The sequence below is a fragment of the Eumetopias jubatus genome, unplaced genomic scaffold, assembly GCF_037043125.1.
Source record: "Eumetopias jubatus isolate StellerSeaLion01/CBP00866 unplaced genomic scaffold, mEumJub1_p1.0 scaffold_3, whole genome shotgun sequence".
Classification (NCBI taxonomy): Eukaryota; Metazoa; Chordata; class Mammalia; order Carnivora; family Otariidae; genus Eumetopias; species Eumetopias jubatus.
This window is the reverse complement of record NW_028274809.1, coordinates 13661667-13683275: the sequence shown is the minus strand read 5'-3', so window position 1 is coordinate 13683275 and position 21609 is coordinate 13661667. Positions and strand designations below refer to the sequence as shown.

Genomic DNA, 21609 nt, shown 5'->3' with positions numbered 1-21609 from the left:
GAGAGAGAGAGAGAGAGAATCAAACAGGCTCGATGCCCAGTGCGGAGCCTGAAGTGGGGCGAAATCTCAAGACCCTGAGATCATGACCTGAACCAAAATCAAGAGTCAGATGCTCAACCAACTGAGCCACCCAGGGGCCCCTAGAATGGAGCATTTTTTTTTTAAAGATTTTATTTATTTATTTGAGAGAGAGAATGAGATAGAGAGCACAAGAGGGGAGAGGGTCAGAGGGAGAAGCAGACTCCCTGCCGAGCAGGGAGCCCGATGCAGGACTCCATCCTGGGACTCCAGGATCTTGACCTGAGCCGAAGGCAGTCGCTTAACCAATTGAGCCACCCAGGCATCTCTGTCCCCTGCCTCTACACCATGACGTTCTTGCCCTCCTGGCCCATGTTGCAACATTTATTTAGGTTCTGAATCTCACAAAGGCGTGGGCATCCTTGATCCACTTCAGTGGACTGGGTCTGGACCCTCAGCGGAAAAGTGGTTTTGGTTTGAGGCATAATCATAGCCTCAGCTGAAGAATCTTGCATTGCAAATATCACTCTCTCCTTATTCTCCTCCTGTTCCTTTGGTTTTTCCCTGTTTTCCTTCCTCTTTTTTAACCCATAAGCCTAACCCCAAACAATGGATATTTGAATTTTCTTAGGCCTTATTCATCGTTCAGATTGATTTTGCCACAAAGAAGTCTGTTACCAGATAATTTATGAAACAAGACATCATGGTAATAAAGAGTATTGGTAACATCAGAAATAAAGAATAACATATAATCCAGCTCCTCTCTTATTTGCATTTAATTCATAAAAAGGTGAAAAATAAACCCCTCTTTTCCTGAGGCACTTTGTGATTAAGCAGTTCATACATGCATTGTGTGTGTGTGTGTGTGTGTGTGTGTGTGTGTGTGTGTGTGTGTGTGAGACAACATGTGAAGAAAAGATGATGCCAAGGTGAAACAAGGGGGTGGATGACATGCACCTAACCTAAATATAAGCTGAAAAAGAGAGCAAGAGAGAGAGGAAGGGAGGGAGGGCAGGAGAGAAAGGGGGAGAAACGAAAAAGAAAGAAAAGAAAGAAAGAAATATAGGCGGACTGATATTGTCATATGAAATTTCCAGAGAACTCTTGTATCCTACCATCCTTGGCTCCCAAGAGAACAAGTGAAGAATAAGATCCTTAACTTCCTACTCTGTGTCCTTAGACCATGAGTTACACAGTGCGCATTCAATAAATATTTGCTGGGCCTACAAAATAGTCTTATTTAACTTCATGTTACAGACAAACTGAAATCTAAAGAGGTTCAAATACTAGAGCAAAAATAGGATGTTATGTAAAAGCATATTCTGAAAAGAGTTCCAGCTCTCCTGAATGCCCTCTAAATGTTAAGAAATCAACATTTAAATAGATATCTATTGGTTTTTCCTATAGCTTTACTTCATCTTCTTGACCAACTTCATTGAAAATACCATTTGGGGGGGGGCAGAAAACAACCTAGTTAATTAGAGACTTTTCCTAAAGTGTTGGGGGTTTTTCCCTCCCTCTTCAAATTTATATGCATAGTTTTTCACTAAGAAAGCTATGAAAATTCCAGATTGGCAAAAAATGATTCCCAAGCACCCTTTCTTTATTCTAGCCAAGCACCCTTTCTTTATTCTAGCCATACTTGTCTAGAGAATAGGTGAATTAAAATCAGCAAGAACTGCAATGCTTTATACATTCAATTCTGTTGTCATCAGTTATATTACCCCTAAAAGGGTTAACATTTCTGCCTTGCCTTGCTTATGAAACCTTAATAGCTATGACTTTTTTAACTCCCCAAATATGGCCATTAGTAACTGTGATTCCAACAATCTAAGTTTTGCATTTGCTTTGATAGAATTTAATTATTCTTTCTACCCTTTGTGATGATGGGATTATTATTCTTAGCATTTAGTGTTTGCTTCAGGAAAAGTTATGAATGTATTTTCAGAATTACATCTTTCAGGAAGAATGGAAATGATATTTTTCTTCCCATGCATTAATATTTTTAGTGCCTGAATGCCTCTGTTTCTTTTAAAGAAGATTGAAACATTTTTCCATCTGCCTGTTAAAATGATTTGAGTCTTAATTAAAGTTGATTGCACCTGTGCACGTATTCAACTACCCACACACCTCCCACCTACTAGTGGCAAAGCTTGTCTTTCCTTCGAAAATCAAAAGAGAGAACTATGACCTTTAAAAAAAAATAGGCATAGAAAACAGACAACACTGAGAAGTACGTATGATGTTTTGTGGCTGTCTTAGATCAGTGACTTTGTATCTCCTAATGATTGTTTGGCAGGTGAGGTAAGGCAGTTATCTTCCTTAAAGTGCTGGTTTCCTTGATAAGGCAGCCTAGCTGAAGAAGCAAAGCAAAAGAATCAAAATTCAACAACAAATTCTCATCCACCCACTCACTGATTGTGTGTGTTCTTGGCTTTGGCAGCTCAATTTCCCCTTATTTATGAAGTTGGGGAACAATCATAATGCAAATAAATAAATAAATGATGGCAATCATTTTAAAATTTGATGTGGTCAAGCATTTTTCTTCTCCACCTATGAATTTTTTTTCAAGGAATCTTAATAAATATAAAATAGATCAACTATTTTTTTTCCTTTCTCTTGGGTAAGGAAAGATGATTAAAATGCTTTCAGCTAAAATAGGCAAAACCAGGGAAGCAGAGACCCCAGCTAGTCTACAAAAAGAGTAATGAAAATTATATTAAATGTTGCTAAAAATGTTCTGTTAAGTGTAGAACAGTGGTTCTGACCCCCTCGCTTTACTTTAGAAAGTCTTGGGAAGCTTTTAAAAAATTACCAATGTAAAAAAAAAAAAAAATTTACCCATGTCAAGGCCTCAGCCTCAGCAATGTAATCTAATTATGGCCCGGGCATGGATATTTTTTGAAGGCTCCCCAAACGTTTCTAATATGCAAATAAGGCTGGGAGTCTCTAATATAGAATGTGTTCTGGTACTTACCAATAGAATCCTAAACTTGAAAATCCTTGAGTCCAGATGCCTCATTTAAAGATAAGCAAATGAAGGTTCAGAAGGGGAAGACAATTTGCCCAAGGCCTTCCAGATCTTGGCATTCACAGGTATGAACCCTCTGTACTTGGTTTCCAAGTTGCTGTATGAATCCATGCACTGCATTATTAGGGCTAATTTTATATCTTCCAACAACAGCGAAGCCATTTCTATAAAACTATGGCAATAACCCATGCAACAGGAACATCAGTTTTGATCCCAAATGCCTAATAGTAATTTCCTGTGCACATTAACTCAGTCTTGAGGCTACATAAAAGTGTCCTACATTACCAAAGTCTTCCCAATCTATAAAATGTCTAGTAGTGGAATATTATTTTGATCTTTCCAGTGATTCTCTTTCTCTGCTGTTCTTTAAAAGGTTATCCTGACTTTGCTGCTTAAGAATATAGGTGAAAACAGAAATGCTATAGAAGAGTCAGTAGAATGCCACATTTTTTTCCCATAGAAGAAAAAGTTAATTTGGATTCCTTGCGTTCGATAGATAATTGGTCTGCTTTCTCCCAGTGGTCTTAGTAAGCAGTGATTCTGCTCATAAAGCCAAACCCTCTTGAGTATCTCATAAAAGGGCAACTCAAGTTATAGCCATGTATTTTTTTTTTTTTATTCTCTTCATAGTATTGTTACTTCTCCTTGGGTTTGGCATCATTTCTTCTGCATTTTGGCTGTATAATTGCTCATGTTATTGGCAACACCTAAGGATGTCTTGTATGTAAAACCACACTTCTTTTGTCCTATGGTAAGGTATCATAAATTAGTTTGAAAACCTCCTTAAAACAGGCCAAAGTTGTTAAGATTCTTAAGATTTCAAGATCACTGGGGCTCAGGAGGTGGCACTTTCATCAAATACCATTTCTGTACGGTATTTAGGTACACATAAAAACCCCATTTCACTTTAAACTGAGGAAACAAGCATATGATTTCAAGTTTTGGCCCCTTCTTTTTAATTTTTTTTCCCATAGAATTTCATATCCAGAAAACATCTTAAGGATGCTCTGGTCTAAACCCCTTATTTGATAGATGTGTGCACAAGCACAGAAAGAAAATGTGCTTAATGTCACCTAGATGATGGCAGAACTATTACCAGGGTCAAATTTCCCAAAAAATTAAATCCAGAGATCTTTGTACTATGACAGTCTCTATTCAGCATGGCTGTGACTGGGGCAGTAGGAAGGAGGAAAATGTAAAAATCACATATGTTTGAGTCCCTGTGGCCTCCTTTCTTCAAGAAGATTCTTTTTTAGATTGTTAGATTTATGTTAATTTGCTGCCTTGTGTCCTACTTAAGAATGACTCTAGTGTCAGGTCTTCTCTAACTGTTGGCATATGATTTTGGAATTTGTCAAAAGACGTAGATATCTCAAAACATCCTAAGTCAAAATGTGTGCCTGATCCAGGTTATAAAGATTTTATAACCCTAAAACTCTCTCTTCCAAGTTTTTAGAATTCTATTTGCCCCTCTAAGAGATTTTTATCAGTAGTTTCTCTATCATATATGTGAAGGTACTAGATGTAAGGGGAGCAGGATGAGCTTCAGAATGTCAGGTCTTAAATGGGAAGGAAGAACTAAAAGCCCACCATTGGCATTATGGGGGCTGCCGGGAGCTGTGGGCATAAATATTTCATGTGGTAAATTATAAGCAGACATTTGCATTTTTACGCACTATTCTAAAGTAAAAAAGAATTGTTGAACAATAAAGACACTTTCCGTAATTATGTTCCATTTTTAATATGCAGAGAATTGACTCTGAGTTCAGGGTAGTTATTTAATGAGTTCTCAGTGTAACCTTGTCTGGTATTTTTCTCTCTAAATTTAAGAAGTTGATGACATCATAATGTTAAGATGGTGATATCTGAAGTTCTGTGGATTTCATGTGCTCAGATAAGATGGTGCTGGTGATGAGCCTCTGACCTGGGATAACTCCTCACACTTCTTCCTCTTGGCCCTTCTTGCATACTTCCCCTGGGAGAATCTTCCTTTAATGCATCACATACCCTGCTCCTCAAAAATACAAACTCTAGCTCATCACTCAAAACCCTCCCTAATTTGTTTCTTCTTTTCTATGTAAATTTAGGTCCCATTCTTTCCTAGTATAAAGGCTTTCTTCAAGACAGGATGAACTTATTATGGAGCCTGAACCATTGTTCCTCTCCACCATTCTTTTTAAAGTATTGGGTTTTGTTTGTGCTTTTTTGTCAAGCTGGAAGTTGGTTGTTAGGCAGGATCAGCTTTTGGGAGGGCAGACCCAAGGAAAGAGCCATGTGTGTTCAACAATTATGAAGCAGCCACTCTGGAGAACAGTATGGCAGTTCCTCAAAAAGCTAAAAATAGAACTACCCTATGATCCAGCAGTTGCACTACTAAATATTTACCCAGAGGATACAAAAATACACATCAGAAGGAGTACATGCACCCCAATGTTTATAGCAGCATTTGTCAACAATAGCCAAAATATGGAAAGAGCCCAAATGCCCATCGACTGATGGTTAGATGAAGAAGATACCACACACACACACACACACACACACACACACACACACACAATGGAATACTAAACTATCAAAAAGAATGAAATCTTGCCATTTGCAACGATGTGAATAGAGCTAGAGTGTGTTAATGCTAAGTGAAATAAGTCAGTCAGAGAAAGACAAATACCATATAATTTCACTAATGTGGAGTTTAAGAAACAGAATGGATGAACATTCAGGAGGGGGAAAAAGAGAGAAAGAGGGAAACAAATCATGAGAGACTTTTTTTTTTTAAAGATTTCATTTATTTATTTGTCAGAGAGACAGAGCACAAGCAGGGAGAGTGGCAGACAGAGGGAGAAGGAGGCTCCCCACTGAGCAGGGAGCCCGATGTGGGACTCAATCCCAGGACCCTGGGATCATGACCTGAGCCGAAGGCAGACGCTTAACCGACCGAGCCACCCAGGCATCCCTCATGAGAGACTCTTAACTGTGGAGAACAAACTGAGGATTGTCGGAAGGAGGTGGGTGGAGGATGTGCTAGATGGGTGATGGGGATAAAGGAGGGCACTTGTGATGAGCACTGGGTATTGTAATAAATGATGAACCCGTAAAGTCTACTCCTGAAACCAATATTGAACTGTATGTCAACTAACTAGAATTTAAATAAAAAAAATAGGGGCACCTGGGTGACTCAGTCAGTTAAGCATCTAACTCATGATTTCAGCTCAGGTCATTAGATCAAGCCCTGTGTTGGGCTCCATGCTCAGTGGGGAGTCTGTTTGAGATTCTCTCTCTTCCTTTGTCCCTCCCCCTGCTCATATGCTCACTCTCTCTCTCTCAAAATAAATAAATAAATGTCTAAAAAGGTAATAATAAAATAAAATGCAAAAAAACCCTAGTTAGTTTCCCCTGGCTGTAAAACTCTTTTAACCTACCCTCCCCCTCCCCATGCCATTCTTTGAATCATTATTTAATCAAGATTTATTGACCTCTCAACTAGGAAAAATCATTTATTATCCTTTCATTAAACTCTAACATCTCTTCTTATTGCTCTTATCAGATCTCTAATACTGTATTAGTTCATGTAAATTGTTTTTCTTTTCTCTCTCTCTCTTAGAGAAGGAACCCCATGCAGCTAGAGGTCATGGTGTTTTAGTTCACTGCCTTAGTCTCTCACTGTCACAGTGCCTGGAATGCAGAATGTCTATACATATGGAGCAAGACATATGCATTTTACTACTGATTGAACGTAATAATAAGAAAAAAATATTTTTTTCTTCACTTGCCTTTTTTAATCAAAGCAATCCAAAAAAGTATGTCAGAGTAAACTGCTAAAAGCAGCTTTAAAAAATGCATGTTCTTTGCTTTCTGACTTGTTCCGCTGATACTGACAAATATCACTTTATAGCTGTGCTTTGGATTACACAGCATGCTGTGGGAATTTAATCCATTCTGAAAATTACTATGGACCTCCGTATAACTTGCCTATTGAAGTGTCTCTGGAGCCGGGTTGTGCATAATCTATTCTGTGGAGACTGACAACTGATTTGTCCCAAATCTCATTAATTTTCCTGTTTATATAGTCTTCAACTTTTTTAAATTCTTTTTTTTAAAGATTTTATATATTTATTTTAGAAAGAGAGAGAACAAGAGGAGGGGCAGAGGGAGAGGGAGAGAGAGCATCTCAAGCAGACTCTGTGTTGAGCACCAAAGGGCTCGATCTCACAATCCTGAGATCATGACCAGAGCTGAAATCAAAAGTCAGGTGCTTAACCAACTGAGCCACCCAAGCACCTGGAATCTTCAAATTTTTTTAAAAAGAAAGGTGGGCTTGGGGCGCCTGGGTGGCTCAGTCAGTTAAGCAGCTGCCTTCGGCTCAGGTCATGATTCCGGGGTCCCGGGATCGAGCCTCACATCGGGCTCCCTGCTCAGTGGGGAGCCTGCTTCTCCCTCTGCCTGCCTCTCTGCCTACTAGTGCTTCTATCTCTCTGTCAAATAAATAAATAAATAAATCTTTAAAAAAAAAAAGTGGGCTTTAAATTTTTTTTATTACCTTTCAAAATAAGATGAGTAAATCCTCCTCTAAAAAAATCCCCAATGGAAGAAAAGAAAACTAAATAAAGCTTCCCTGTTGTGGCTATTTGTTCAGAGAGCCTTGAGTTCGAATCCTGGCTCCTCCAATTACCCACCCTTGACTGGCCTTGGTGAACTTATTCACAGCAGGACCCTCAGTTTCCTGAACAGTGAAGGTTATCACTAGACAGGGCTGGGAGGGCTATGCAAAGATGAGGAATATTATTTGTAAAGAGTGTAGTGCAAGATGGGATGCATAGTAGCCACAGAGTTCGTGAAAGCTTTCATCACGGTGCTCCTGCTGCTAAGTTTAGAGCTGGTATTCTGCTTTTCCACTAGTAACTAGGAAAACATGAAAAACATTGAGGGTATTATCTATATATTGTTTAAAACCAGGACTCCTATTTATTTCAAGTCTCCCCATCAGGTGGCAGGAAAAAAAAGTTGGATGTTAGGATTGCCAGTGATGCTAAATGACTCATTTATGTTTTTTCAGAGCTCACTTTCTTAATTTATTTTTGAGTTCACTGTGATTTGACTGGCAGGGGAATTAAATTAAACTAGAAAAAAGTCACCTTGACAAATGTAAAACATTCTGAAATATAAAATAGAGGCATATTTTGGAACAGAAATGGTAATACTATTGAATCTCCATGAACCATTTTGCTTTTTGTACTAGCTTTGGCATTATAGAGGTATACAATTTTAGACTCAGGAGGATACTTAGAAATAACTTATTTTGATCTACAGTTTTCTTTGAGGAAACTAAGGCTCAGGAAGGATGTTTTATTGAACTGAGCTGAACATGGACTCCAGATTGTCTTAACCCCACTCCAGAATGGTTCTGAGAAATATTTTAATTATTGTAAATGTTTCCAAAATATATCTAATTTATATCAAAATTTTTTTATGTTAAAGAAGTAGTCACTACTTTATTTGTGAATATTTTTTAAAGATCTTATTTTAAAAGTTATTTCTTAGAGATTTTGTTCTTTGCTACTATTTTGGATGAAAAACTATCTGGAAAAAATGGGGGTGGCATTATCTTCATTCACATGAATATAAATAAAATACACAAGCTGTTCGAATGATCATTTCAGAGATTCTTCCACTTTTACATTCAGAGCGTATTTACTGAAGCCATAGTATTTAAATATTTATTAAATGCTCAATAAAAATGTATTCGTCAGTTTTATAAAGTATTTTTTATTAGAACTAGAATGAAGAGAGCATTTCCTGCCAAATTCTTGCACTGTATTTGGCAATTTAAGTAATCTCTCTGCCCCTCATTTTTCTGTCAGTATTCTAATAAAAATATTGTCCCAGTAGAAAGTCAAGGATTTTATATTTAAACTATATTTTATAGGAAGGAAAATGAGAACTAATATCGGTTAAAATCTGCATTAGAGTAGTTCAATTGCTATAGCAAATAACTGCAAAACCTCAGTGGCTTTATACAATACAACTTATATCTTGTTCATGTCATAAGTCATGACAGATGTCCCAGGCATGTGATAACCCATTAGTGGGTTCAGTGGAACATGGGATGTTCTCCCCACAGTTACTGGGAAGTTTCCATCGGGTGGTTTTACCAGCACCAGCACCTGGGACCTCAAAAAACTCCCAGCCAGCAGGAGGGGAATGCAAGAAGATAGGGATTTTGTGGGAAGTTTTATGACCTTACGTGGAGGTGGCATACATCACATCCACCCACATTCTAATGGCGAGACCTCAGTTATGTGGCTCTCCCTCACTGCAAGGAATGCTGGGAAGTGTAGTTTAAGTGCATACCCAGCGAGAACAAACAGATTTGATCAGCATCTGCCTGGACTCTGCCCACAGGTCTTCTTGGCTTCTGCATTACAAGAACAGACAAAAATATAGATTGCATTCTCTGAGTAAAGTGTCTCTCATTACCCTGCAATACTAGAATTTCTTAAAGAAAGTGTTACTAAAATATGTCAACACTTGAGCTACGCCTGATGACTCCAGTGAAGGTTTTTTTTTAAGTAGAGACAATTTGGCAGTATCTCTACAATCCTCATCCACCTTGATTGAAAAAAAAAAAAAGGTGAATAATTAAATCATCTGGATTTTAATTGAGTTTTTAAAGACCAAACATGGTGTTTGAAATTCTATTTATTATCAGACCCTATGATAAGTGTTATTCCCTGCAACCATAAAAAAAAATAACTGTTGAATATAAGTCAGTATGCGGGTTCCAATGTCTTATGGTGAGAGATACATGCTGGGCAGTGGCCAGGAAACCAGTCTCTTTATCAGGTCTTTGCTAATTGCCATCTGTGTGACCTTGAACAAGATACGCAAAGGCTCTGAGCTCTTTTTACACCTGTAAAATGATTAGGATTATTTGTGTATTCTATCCTACTTCAATGTGCCTCATCTATTTTATTATTCTGTTAAGTAATATGCCTCATCTATCTTATTATTTTGTTAAGTAATATGCCCCATCTATCTTATTAAAACAGAGGTTTTATTCTGTGTGCCTTCTTCACACAAACGTAGACTTTCCAGTTTTATTTAAAGCCACGTTATCTCCAGATGCCTGAGCTATGGTTCTTTCTCTATTTATATTTGAAGAGTTGACATCCCTTAGATGTTTGAATTGACAAAACTGACCCCAAATGACAGAGTTCACATGAGAAAGAAATAATAATAAAAAATTAAAAATTGGTCCAGCTCCCTGGTGTCCTTTTGTTGTGGAAACGTGGGAACCTGTGGCCTCTTTTCCCTGGAGACTTGGAGATAGAATAACAGAAGTGTAAGCAGAGGAACCTGGTGCTCACTTGGACTCATAGGAAAACCATGTCAGGCTGTCTGGCTCTGACCAGCTCCAGAGACCTTAGGTTTAAAAGACACCACGACATGCAATTAGCCTCCAGGACAGGGTGACCGGGAAGGTGAGAGTTCTAGATTTGTATTGGGAAGAAGATGTGAGCAGCGGGAGACAGATTGCTTCACTCTGGGTTCTAAAGGGTGTCTGCTTTAAAACAAAAATAGACTAGTTCTGAGATGCTCCAGAAACAGGACTACCAACAACCAACAAATGGTGGTGCTTGGAGGGAAGCCGACTTGGGTTCTGTATGAGAGCTTTCTAGCAATTAAATATGTTCAAAAAGGAGCCAAACTTTCCCCGTGAGGTGAGAAGTCCCCCTCCCTGGAGCTCTCCTCCCAAAGGCATTGAGGGCCAGCTCAGTAATGACATACACACACCTTGCTTTTCATGAGCTGTTGCAACTGTGATTTCTAAGGTTTCTTTCAGCTTTAAATTTGTTGATTGAATCTAATACCCATCTGATAATGCAATATAGTTCAGGGCCTCCTTCAGCACTTCAAATGTGCTTTCTGCCTAATTAATCTGCCTTGATCACCTTTCATTATTTCCGTTGTTCAGCAGTTGGAATAGAATGGAGGCACTTTGATCCTGCTGATTAGGCCAATATGAGGGGACAATTCTGAAGCATTCTTTTTGTCCACAAAAAGCTCAAATGCTCATCAGCTACATGAGCTTTGGTCCCTTTGTCACCAGGCACCAAGTCCATATTTTGTAACCAAGGAATCCCTATGTGAAAGGGTGAAATTTCAGGATTTCAGAAATTCAGAAATTTCAGGAATAACTACAGTCACAAATCACATAGATAAAAGCCTCTTGTGTAAATCATCTGAATCATCTAGATGTGCATAAAAACAAATGATATGGCAAGTTAGTTCTCATATATTACAAAAAAAGAAAAAAAGAAGGAAGGAAGGAAAGAGAAGGAAGGAAAGAAGAAAGAAAAGAAAAGAAAATGAAAGGAAAGAAAGAAAGAAGAAAAAGAAAGAAAGAAAGAAAGAAAGAAAGAAAGAAAGAAAGAAAGAAAGAAAGAAAGAAAGAAAGAAAGAAAGAAAGAAAGAAAGAAAGAAAGAAAGAAAGAAAGAGAAAGAAAGAAGGAAAGGAAGAAAGGAAGGAAGGAAGGAAGGAAGAAAAGCTCTTATGTTCTTCCAGGAAAATGGTGTGACGGGTCATATTTCCAAATAATACTCATTTTCCCCGGCAAATAACTTGTTTTCTGATCTGTCAGCAAGTCGGTTAGAAACATATATGGGTTCACAAAAATAATTTTAGCTAACTCACGTTTGTCACTGAGGGTTATTGCTTTGTGGCATGGCCCGGGTGCTGGGTGAGAGTGGAGAGGTGGGGGGAGAGGCTATGAGTCATGGCCTACGATGGGGTTAGATCCAGGAATGAAGGCTAATTAGCTAACTGACCTGGGTGACGCATGCATGCATTCATTCATCCTGTCTGTTCTCGCTGAGGACTCTCTTAGATACTGAGGACCAACATGAAAGATACAGTCTTTAGTCTTAAGAAACTGTTATAGTCCGGTGGGGGAACCAGACATATAAATCAATGATTGCATGATCTTCCTAGCCAGAAAAGAAGCAAGTCTGGAAAGAGGATAATGCTGTCAGTTTTAATGTGTGTGGTCTACTAGATGGCCATATGTAAAGGTCCATCAGTGCAATAGTGTTTTCTTTGTCTCTAGAGCTTAGAGGGATTTTCAGGTGTTGGAGACTTACAAGAATCCTCTGTACCATTTCTCTTTTTTTCAAAGATTTTATTTATTTATTTATTTATTTATTTGAGAGAGAGAGAGAGAGAGAGAGGGAGAACAGGAGAGGAGCAGAGGGAGAGAGAAGCAAACTCCGTGTTGAACACAGAGCCCAACGTAGCCTCAACCCCATGACCCTGAGATCATGACCTGAGCAGAAATCGAGAGTCAGGCACTTAACTGACTGAGCCACTGGACTGAGCCACTGATCCACGCCCCTCCTCTATACCTTTTCTGTTGAGAGAGTAGATGTTGATGAGGAAGAGTGAGTCAGAGAAACTGGGAAAACTCAGTATCTGGTGGAGGACAGATTTGGTGGTAAAAGCCATCAGACCTGGGAAGCCAAGTCTTTCTAGGTGGCTCAGGGCCCCCATACAGGGATGCAGAGGGAGAAGAGTAAGGTAGAAGCAGGAGAGACAAGTGTAGATCCAGAGATAGCATAAAGAGGGGAAATTCTGAGAAGGAACTTCAGAATTAGCAGCATGAAGCGTGATAAGATTGGAAACCTGGAGGGAATATTTTGGTCATGAAATGATTGCTCCTAGTCTCTTATCCTTACTTGTCTTTCTTTAACTTGAACACTGTAAGAAGTTTAAGACCATAATAGGCAAAGCACACAGTCTGAAAGATGAATGTAATGAAATCTACATGCATTTCTCACAGCAAGATTCCAGTTCAAGATCAGATTTCAGTGTAAGCATCAGATTTCATTTTTTTTATTTTCTATTTTTAAAAAGAGATTTATTTATTTATTTGAGAGAGAGAGCATGCACAGGCATGGGTGGGGGAGGGGCAGAGCATCAGATTTTACATCAATAGTTGACACTCAGCCCTTCATTCCACAGAGGATGACCACCTCCCACGTAGTTAGCCCTGTGCTACATGCTAAGGCTGTAAGAACTTAGATCTGAAAAAACTAGGATCCCACCTAGAAATTTACCACAGTGCCTAAGATTGACCTTGTACAGGAAAGTTTATGGCACTAACATCAGTCTTCTTTTTCAGGCTTTAAGAAAACGTTGAAATATATGGATAGAGATAAATAGCTCCTGATTCCTCTGAGTAGATTTCTTTGAGGTTTTGATATGAATTCATGTATATATTTCTTAGTCTGATTATCTGCTTTCCATTTGTTTATTTGCAACAGCTATTTTGGAGATTTTCATAGTATTTTAATTAGAAAATGCATTTTATAGGAAGCTTCTCATGAATCTATGTAGGAAACTAGGTTTATTCCCAAACAAAATTCTCAATAGTACATTCACAATTTTCTTCCGGAGTTTTCAGCTTTGCCTTCTGTCTGGGAGGCAGATGTTAAGGTACATCCACACACAAGTCCGAGTAGCACAATTTCTTCCATCCTTTTGTTCAAGTTTCTCTAAATATATCTGCCAGAATTCACTGAAGACTAACCTCTGGGACTTGAAAACAAAGAAGGAAGAAAGAAAAAAAAGACTCCTTTTTGTTTCCAAAGCTGTATTGGGCTTTTATTTAGTTGAGGTTTGAGACCTAAGTGACACTTCCCTAGTATGTGTATGCAAGTAATTTGAATGAGAACAAAGAAACTGCTGTTGGTGGAGGTGCTTTGACACAAATCCCCAGCCTTTCATATTTAAAATGTTACCCAAACCCACAGGAAAGAGATTGGATCCAATGTTATGTGTAAGCATTTTTTTTTAGTTTGGTTAGTTTCAGTTCCAGCGGAAGAAGACTCTGTGTGTGTGTGTGTGTGTGTGTGTGTGTGTGTGTGTGTGTGTGTGTGTGTGTGTGGTGGGGGGAGGGAGAGACAGTAAATGCTTAATATTGGTAGTGGAAAAAAATATAAAAGTTGATAATAAAAGCAAGCATCTCAATGTTCTGTTTGAAATCTGGAAGAGAAGGTAAAGTGAAACAGATGGGTCATTAGGCTTTGAGGCTGTGACATTTGGAAGCCAGAGTTACATTTTCCTTGAAACTGTGAATAAACAGCTTGGAAATAGTCTATGATGTTCTTTTCTGATACTGGTTTTATTCCATTTGACTCAGGGCATTGAAAAGCAAGTGTTAGTTAAATTGTCTTGCTGTAATTATTATGCAGGAATGTAGCACTTTTTAAATATTCTTACTTCCTATTTTCTATTTTAGTGTAACTATGATTTAGGCTTATATGAGGCCCATTTAAAGGCCAGGAATCTTTCTGAGGTTGTTATTATAAGACTACCCTCTTGGTTTAAGTTTTATCTCATAGAATAATATTCGTGACATGTGTTTACACAACTGCATATCTTCTTGGAGCTAGAAGGAACTATAGCAATGTGCATATAAATGAAGAGCAAACAAATGAGAACAGGCAAAGGCTATTTATTCAGACCTTGCTATAGCAAGGCAGTTAGCCACCATCACTTACAATTGCAGAGATTTGAAGGCAGGGAGAAGAGTGAGAAAGCTTTGTGGGAAAAACTTATTGGAAAATGGGCTAGACTTCAGATATGTCCCAAATGGAGGCTATTGGCATGGGGAGGCAAACAAGCAAGCAAGGCCAACCAGGAAGGCATCCTATGTGACTGGATAGGGATGCAGATTTGATTCTCTCTGGTGGTCCTATGTTGGAAGCAGGGGCAAAATTCGGGAAGCTGTCAGTTATTAAATCCTGGCTGCTTTGAGCCAACTGTCAGACAGGTTATTGTTTGGCTACCTGGACTGGTTATTAGAGATAGTAGTCTGACTTCCTATAAGTCTGACTTAAGGAAAGTAGATTGGATTTCTGGGCTCATTACTGTAGATAATGGGTTGGAGTTCTATTTTTATATGTGGCCTGGCAATTTTCCATTTGTGTTTCAATCTCTCAGTGATTATCTAGATCCAGATGTAGAAAGATTAAATAAATTCATAACGGACAAATGGCTACAGTTTATTTAAATTATAATATCTTTTACATGTGTGGCACTACTTAGTTTCAAAAATATTTTAAAATCTAGAATATCATTAGGTCCTTCCAATTACATTGGAGAGGTTAGACCGGGCTGGTGTTATCTCTACTTTGTAGTTAAGAAAAAATGAGGCTCCAAGAGGAGAACCCAAGTGCTCAGTGAAGTGGGTTACCAGCCCATGACCATGTCAGGCCTGCAAAGCTGGGCCACTCAGCTGATCTCACCTAGGGCTTCTGACTATATTATAAACCTTTTCTGTCTCTGCACCACAGATTCAGGTACTGAGGAGCCAAAGTGGGGCATTTGTATTCTCACGCTGCTGCAAGTTGATGAGTATTTGAACCTAAATATAAAGAAAGCAAAGTACAGTTTCTCTGAACCATTTCTGTGATTTTTTTTTCACTGCAGTCTTTCCCAATAATTCTTCATTTGAATGAAACTTTCAACTTGGTGAATCTTACAACCTGTGATTGTTAGATAATCAGATTTTTGAAAATACTATTAGCTTCATGTTACTTGGATATATTTATAACACTTGCTTCATTCTCTTATTCCATTAGGAACACTGTATTTCCTACACACATCAGAAAGATGCCTGAGGAGTTGAGAAAACTACTAAATAAAAAAAAATTAATTAAATACCGATTGAGCAGTATGCAAGGTGCTAAAGACATCAATGGGAAAACAAAACAAAACAAAACAAAACTTAGCCCCTGCTTCCAAGAACTCAGGGCCTTTTGGGAAGAACAGATACATGGAAAGATGATATAAAACACCAATGCAGAGATGACCAAATCCCAGCAAGAGGTGGGGATGTGAGTGGAGGAGGCTTCAGAGGATACTTAAATTGAGTAACCAGGACTGAGGAGCCTTCCTGGGACAAAGACGAGATACAGAGATATTCGAAGCAGATGAGGTAGAAGGTGGTAGCACGAGAACAGCCTTGTTTGAGTTGGAAGTGGAGTGGGGAGGAAGAAGGTCCAACCAATCTGGTAGCATTCCTTGAATACAATGTTCAGGTGGGAAGTGATGAAATCTGAGAGGAAGGGAAGAATGACATGGTGGGTAGTCTTGTGGGTCATAGTAAGGAGATTAGACATAATTGTGTGGGTAACAGGAGGCTTCTGGAAGCATTTTAGTCAAGCCTACATTATAAGCAGTTTTGCATTTTTTGTTTGTTTTTGTTTTTAAACACTTCTCAATGTGCATTGTAGAATGGGTATCACATCCATTCCCTGAGACAACACTGTTTTGAACGTCCCAAGCGGTTATCACTCATAAACCATCTTTACTACATGTGTTTTTAAACACTGCTGTATATGTGTAACAGAATGGCTATTAAATCAATTCGCTGAAAAATACACTTGGTTAGATTTGCATTTTAAACAGATCATTTTGGCAGTATATGGAGCTCATACTTTAGAGAGATAAGGATAGAGAAGAGGAGACAAGCTGCAATAATTCAAGGGCAATGATTAGAGTTAGAACCAAAGTAATTAAGATAGATGTGATACAAAGTGCAACAGAAGGGAATGCAAGATATTCACGAATAAAATCTGTAGAATCTGCTGACTGATAGATTTAGGGAGTAAACAGTTAAGGAAAGGGAAATACAAGCATCTAGCTTGGGTGGTTGGCTGGACAGGACAGGAGGAACTATTGGTATAGTAAGAAGTGGTGTCAGTCCAATGCCTGAAATGTTAAATCTGTGTTATCCATGGGGCATCCAGATGGACTCAGCCAGCAGGCAGTTGGATAAATGAGTCTAAAGCCCAGGATAATGATCTAGGCTTGTGATAAACTATTTAGAAATCACTAACAATCCTGGAAAATAAAATCACAGGAAGAGTATATATAGAATGAGAAGAATTGTGGCTAAGTTAGCATCTTGGGGACAACATGTAAGAGATGCTTGGAGGAAGAGAACGTATGAATGGCAAGGAAATGGTGTTGGATTTAGAACACAACCCGGGAAGATGGGCCATTATTGGAGCCAAGAGAATTGAAGATATAAATGAAAGTAATCAAAGAGTTGTCAAATGTCTTAAAAATGTTTTCTAAATTTGCCAACTAGAAGGCACTAGGTGAGCTTAGCAAAAGCAGTTTTAGCAGAGTGGTGGGCTGAATTGATGAATTCGGAGTGGGTGGAGGAATGAATGGAAGATGAGACAGTAAAGACTGTGAGTCTAACATGCTCTTTAAGAAGTTTCCTTGAAGTTGAGCACAGGTTCCAATGAGAAAACTCTTTCCCAATGATATTAACCTACACACCTCAGAAAGAAAGGCCCCGTGTGATCTCTGTCCCTGTTCAGTTTAAATGTTGTAATCTCCAACACACTCCCAAGTTGATAAAAATATATTGAAAGCATTTGAGAAAATTGTTCTTTAATGTTTTAAAGGAATCTGGGAAGGATTCAACTTTCGTTTAACAGAATGTAATTCTGGTTAATACACAGAATCGACAGAGGAACTGAAAATCCGAAGCCACAGCACAGAGCCATTACCAAAGTTGGACAGCAAAGAGAGAGGGCATCATGGGGCGTCTTCCAGAGAGCCTATCAAAGCTCAGGAATGGGATGGAACACCAGGACCGCCTGTGGTCACCAGTAGACTGGGAAGATGCTCTGTGAGCCCCACCTTGTTAGCAGGAAACCACAGCTCAGGTAAGAAAGATAATGATCTTTCAGGTGCAATTATCACTTAGAGAAGCATAACCACGGGTAGAGCTGCCTCTACTCATAGAGACAGCATAAGTAGCCCTTCACACAAAGGGACGAGACAACATGTTGGACCACTCCAGGGAACATTGTCCACATGGATGGTAGAGAAGTGAATAGTGCTTCTTGGAGCTGTACAATGAAGCAGCTCTGACAGCTCGAAACATCTTGTACTAAATTTTATCCAAAGCATCTAGAGGCCTCATCAAAACAAGTTTTAATTTATAAAGTTTAAGTGACTTAGAGTTTATGCCTCCTGTGCTTCAGAAAAGATTTTAGGCAACTGGGAAAAAATGAAAGTGAGAATATATGGGTAAAAAAAACTGTCTGAAGGCAGTAAAGAGAATAGATATCATGAGGCATGTACAGTAATGATCTGAATGCTGTAGCTGGACCATGGGCATGGTACTAAGTTTCCAGATCTAAGTCAGAAGAGTTAGAACATTTTAATCGAACACACCTTTGGATTTCACAAGTTGAAATTAAAACCTGCAATGCAATTTTGCATTGTTAATAGATAAATATTATGAAACATCAAGTTTTTAAAAGCAGCATATGTTTGCTTTGAAGTGATTTATCTACATGATGGACTCACAGAGAGCTGTCAATTGGAAGAAAAAAACAAATAATCAAGTGACCTCCTGTAGTTTTCAGGTTTTTATCCCTTAAGAATGTTAGGGTTCTGAAGGAAAGACCAATCCTTTAATTTTCTTTTCAACTCTGATACTCATCTTGGAAAGCAGTTTACATGCATTTAGCCTGTGGAACTCTGTGGCAGTCATGCACAAGTTAAAATTGGAACAGGATGAATGATCTCTGTATTTGGGAAGGGATGTTTCTAGAATAGGACCCAGGCAGAGACAGAGCAGTAGCTTTCCCAGACTTAAAATGTAACTTATTTCATGATGAAGCCATAAAAATCTTGGAAAAGAGACAAATGAATGTAGCAGAAAGTAAAAATTTATTTTTGTTAGTAAAGTATAAACATCTATAGGTATATGAGAAGATTTGTGCATTTTGTCAAAAAGAAAAAGAAGCATAGGAAATAAATGGTATTTTGTAGAAAAAAACACCTCTCCCAAAGAAGGTTGACATCACGATTCAGTTGGGACTTAGGATTAACTTTAGGCTTATTAGTAGTATTTTTTAATTATTTAAATTTGTACCAGTTTGATCAAAAAATATAAATAATATGTACTCCTATTGTGACTAGAGATATAAAACCAAAAGCATTACCTGAATATCTTTAGGTAACAGCCACTGTTCTAGTGTCTGAGAGCACAGTGATGAATAAGACATCCTTGCGTTTGGGTGCTCAAAGTCAAGTGAAAGACAGATAAACATCACAATACAATGTGTTATATACAACTAATATGTGAAACAAAAAAGAAATCAATTAATTTTTCCTGGGTGTGTATGATTTTGGCAAGAACAATCAGGGGGTTTTCGTGGGTAAAATAATAACTGCTTTAGGATGTTAACATTTGTGCTGGAGCTTGAGACATCAAGAGGGGCTCCCCAGGAGGATGATGGAGAAGTCTGCCTTCTGGATGAACACCTAAAATGCTATGGGATGGAGCATACTGTGTTTGCAGTGAAAGGTGGGGGAAAATTGACTGAAGAAATTGCAAAGTAGGTTGGTACCAGAAAGCAAGAATCCTGAAGGGCCTGTGTATTACCCAGAAATGCTTTCAGCAACAAAATGCCAATTAACAGTGGCTTAAGTAATAATGGCTTCTGTTAACTCCCCTAGCACTCACTCTGGAGGTAGGCAGCTTTAGGTATTTTGCAACTGTTCAATGATGTCATTGAGGACACAGGGACTTTCTGTTTTTGTTTTTAATTCTGCCCTTCTGCTACCCTTGATGATTTTTTTTCATGATCATGAGCTGACATTTCTGGGCATCATGCCTCAGCAAAGAGTCCCTTTCATCTAGTTGGTCTAAACTGGGAAACATGTCCTCTGGACCCATAACTCAGTGAAGGGGAATGGGATTTCCGTGAGTTTATAGAGGGCCCTTCTTTCTCTTAAAAACCTTCTGCTTCTACTGGGAAATGAAAGCAACAGTCTATATTCTTAGGGAGAAAGGGAAGACGACATTGCATAAGCAATGGACAGTATCTGCCACATCATGATTAGGTTTTGAATACTATGTGGTAGATATTTTGTAGTCCTTTAAATATTGTTAAGATAGGTACAATGCAATTCAGTTTTCATCATGAATGATCCGTGATGGCTCCAAAGCTTCAAGAAGGGGTGACTGGGAGGCCGTTTACTAAAATAGGAGTTGTCAAGGTGAGCCGTGCACCACAGATTAGGTGGGAAAGTCAGGACTTAATTTTTGACTATGTTAGGTTGGAAGTGCTCTGGGACATCTAATTAAGAAGCTAGTAGACACTTGGAATTACAGGTCTGTAGCTGAAGAGATTTAGCAGTATTACAGACTGAGGCTAGAGACCTCTGGGGTGGTTAGAACCCCAAGACAGGATGATTCTGAACTAGAAGAGCAGGAAACTGAGATGAGAAGGAAAAGGAGATTGCACCTTGGGGAACTCAAACATTTTCAAGTGTGGGCAAACGAAGAAGAATATGTAAAATAAATGAAAATGAAACAAGTAGATGGTTCCACAATTAAACTTTTACTGAACATTTGGAAAGGTGCATAAAATAGGCAAACTGTAATATGTTTTTGACACTGTAGTGACTCTTTCAAGAAATTTAGAGTGTAAACAGAATTTATAACATACTTTCACTTTCTTCCACTGCAAAATCCCAAAGCATCTCTTTGGCTTTATGACATCTAAAATCTGCTCTCCTGGGTCTTTCAGCTGTGTTTGTAGGGCAGTAAATTGTCTACTGACCAGAAGAAATGACATAAATATCTTCAGTCCTTCAACATTCTCCATCTTAGGTGATGAAAGATGTAGATAAAGCAGAAGAAGAAGAAGAAGAAGAAGAGATTTCTGGTACAATTTTGCTAAAGACATTTTTGTATCTCTATTAAAAGTAATGTGAAATGCAGGGGCAAATGTGGAATCGCATATATAATAATGTCAGTTAGGGTTTCTTATGTGCCAGAGAAACTATCAACATGAACACTCAAGGAGCGCCCAGGTGGTTCAGTCCGTTAAGCGTCTGACTCTTGATTTCAGCTCAGATCATGATCTTGGGGTTGTGGGATTGAGCCCCACACTGGGCATCACACTGGGCATGGAGCCTGCTTAAGATCCTCTCTCCCCTTTTCCCGCTGTCCCTTTCCCCACCCCCAGTTCATGCTCTCTCTCTCCTAAAAAAAAAAATGAACACTCAAAAGAGCATTACAATTAATTAAACTTTCAGAAGTCAGTCCCTCCCAAATATGTCACAGCAATTTTATCTATTAAATCTACCCTTGTACCTCTTTTGAGGGAAAGGAGAAAAGAAAAAAAATATTTGTTATGTTAGTAGCTTCAATGTTTCTAAAAAGAAATAACCTAAAATGTGCCGATTCTATACTAGAAAATGCCATAGCTCACTAGCAAATATGTATAAAATTAGAATATCTGAAGTTTACTCACCTTTGGTGTTTTCATCAAATGATGCCCTAGCTAGAGGATACTCATCAGCGAGATGGCCTTTGTCCAGAATAGGCAAGTAACTAGTGAAGGGCGCATTTTGGACTTGCTGCTTTGAAATGGAAGTCAGTGTTTACTCTTTTCCTTTTCTTCACACCTCCTCTGCATTATTCTCTCCTTGCCACTGGGTCACTGAACTGCTAAGCCCC

General features: G+C 38.6%; 1 protein-coding gene across 1 annotated transcript in view; it reads left to right on the top strand.

Moving 5' to 3' along the window:
- Positions 1–21609, top strand: part of NYAP2 (neuronal tyrosine-phosphorylated phosphoinositide-3-kinase adaptor 2) — a 240565-nt gene that overhangs the window by 161333 nt on the left and 57623 nt on the right. Inside the window, exon 4 of the mRNA XM_028105068.2 lies at positions 17585–17791. Within this exon, the coding sequence (XP_027960869.2) occupies positions 17585–17791 (207 nt within the window). The remainder of the gene's footprint in view (positions 1–17584; positions 17792–21609) is intronic.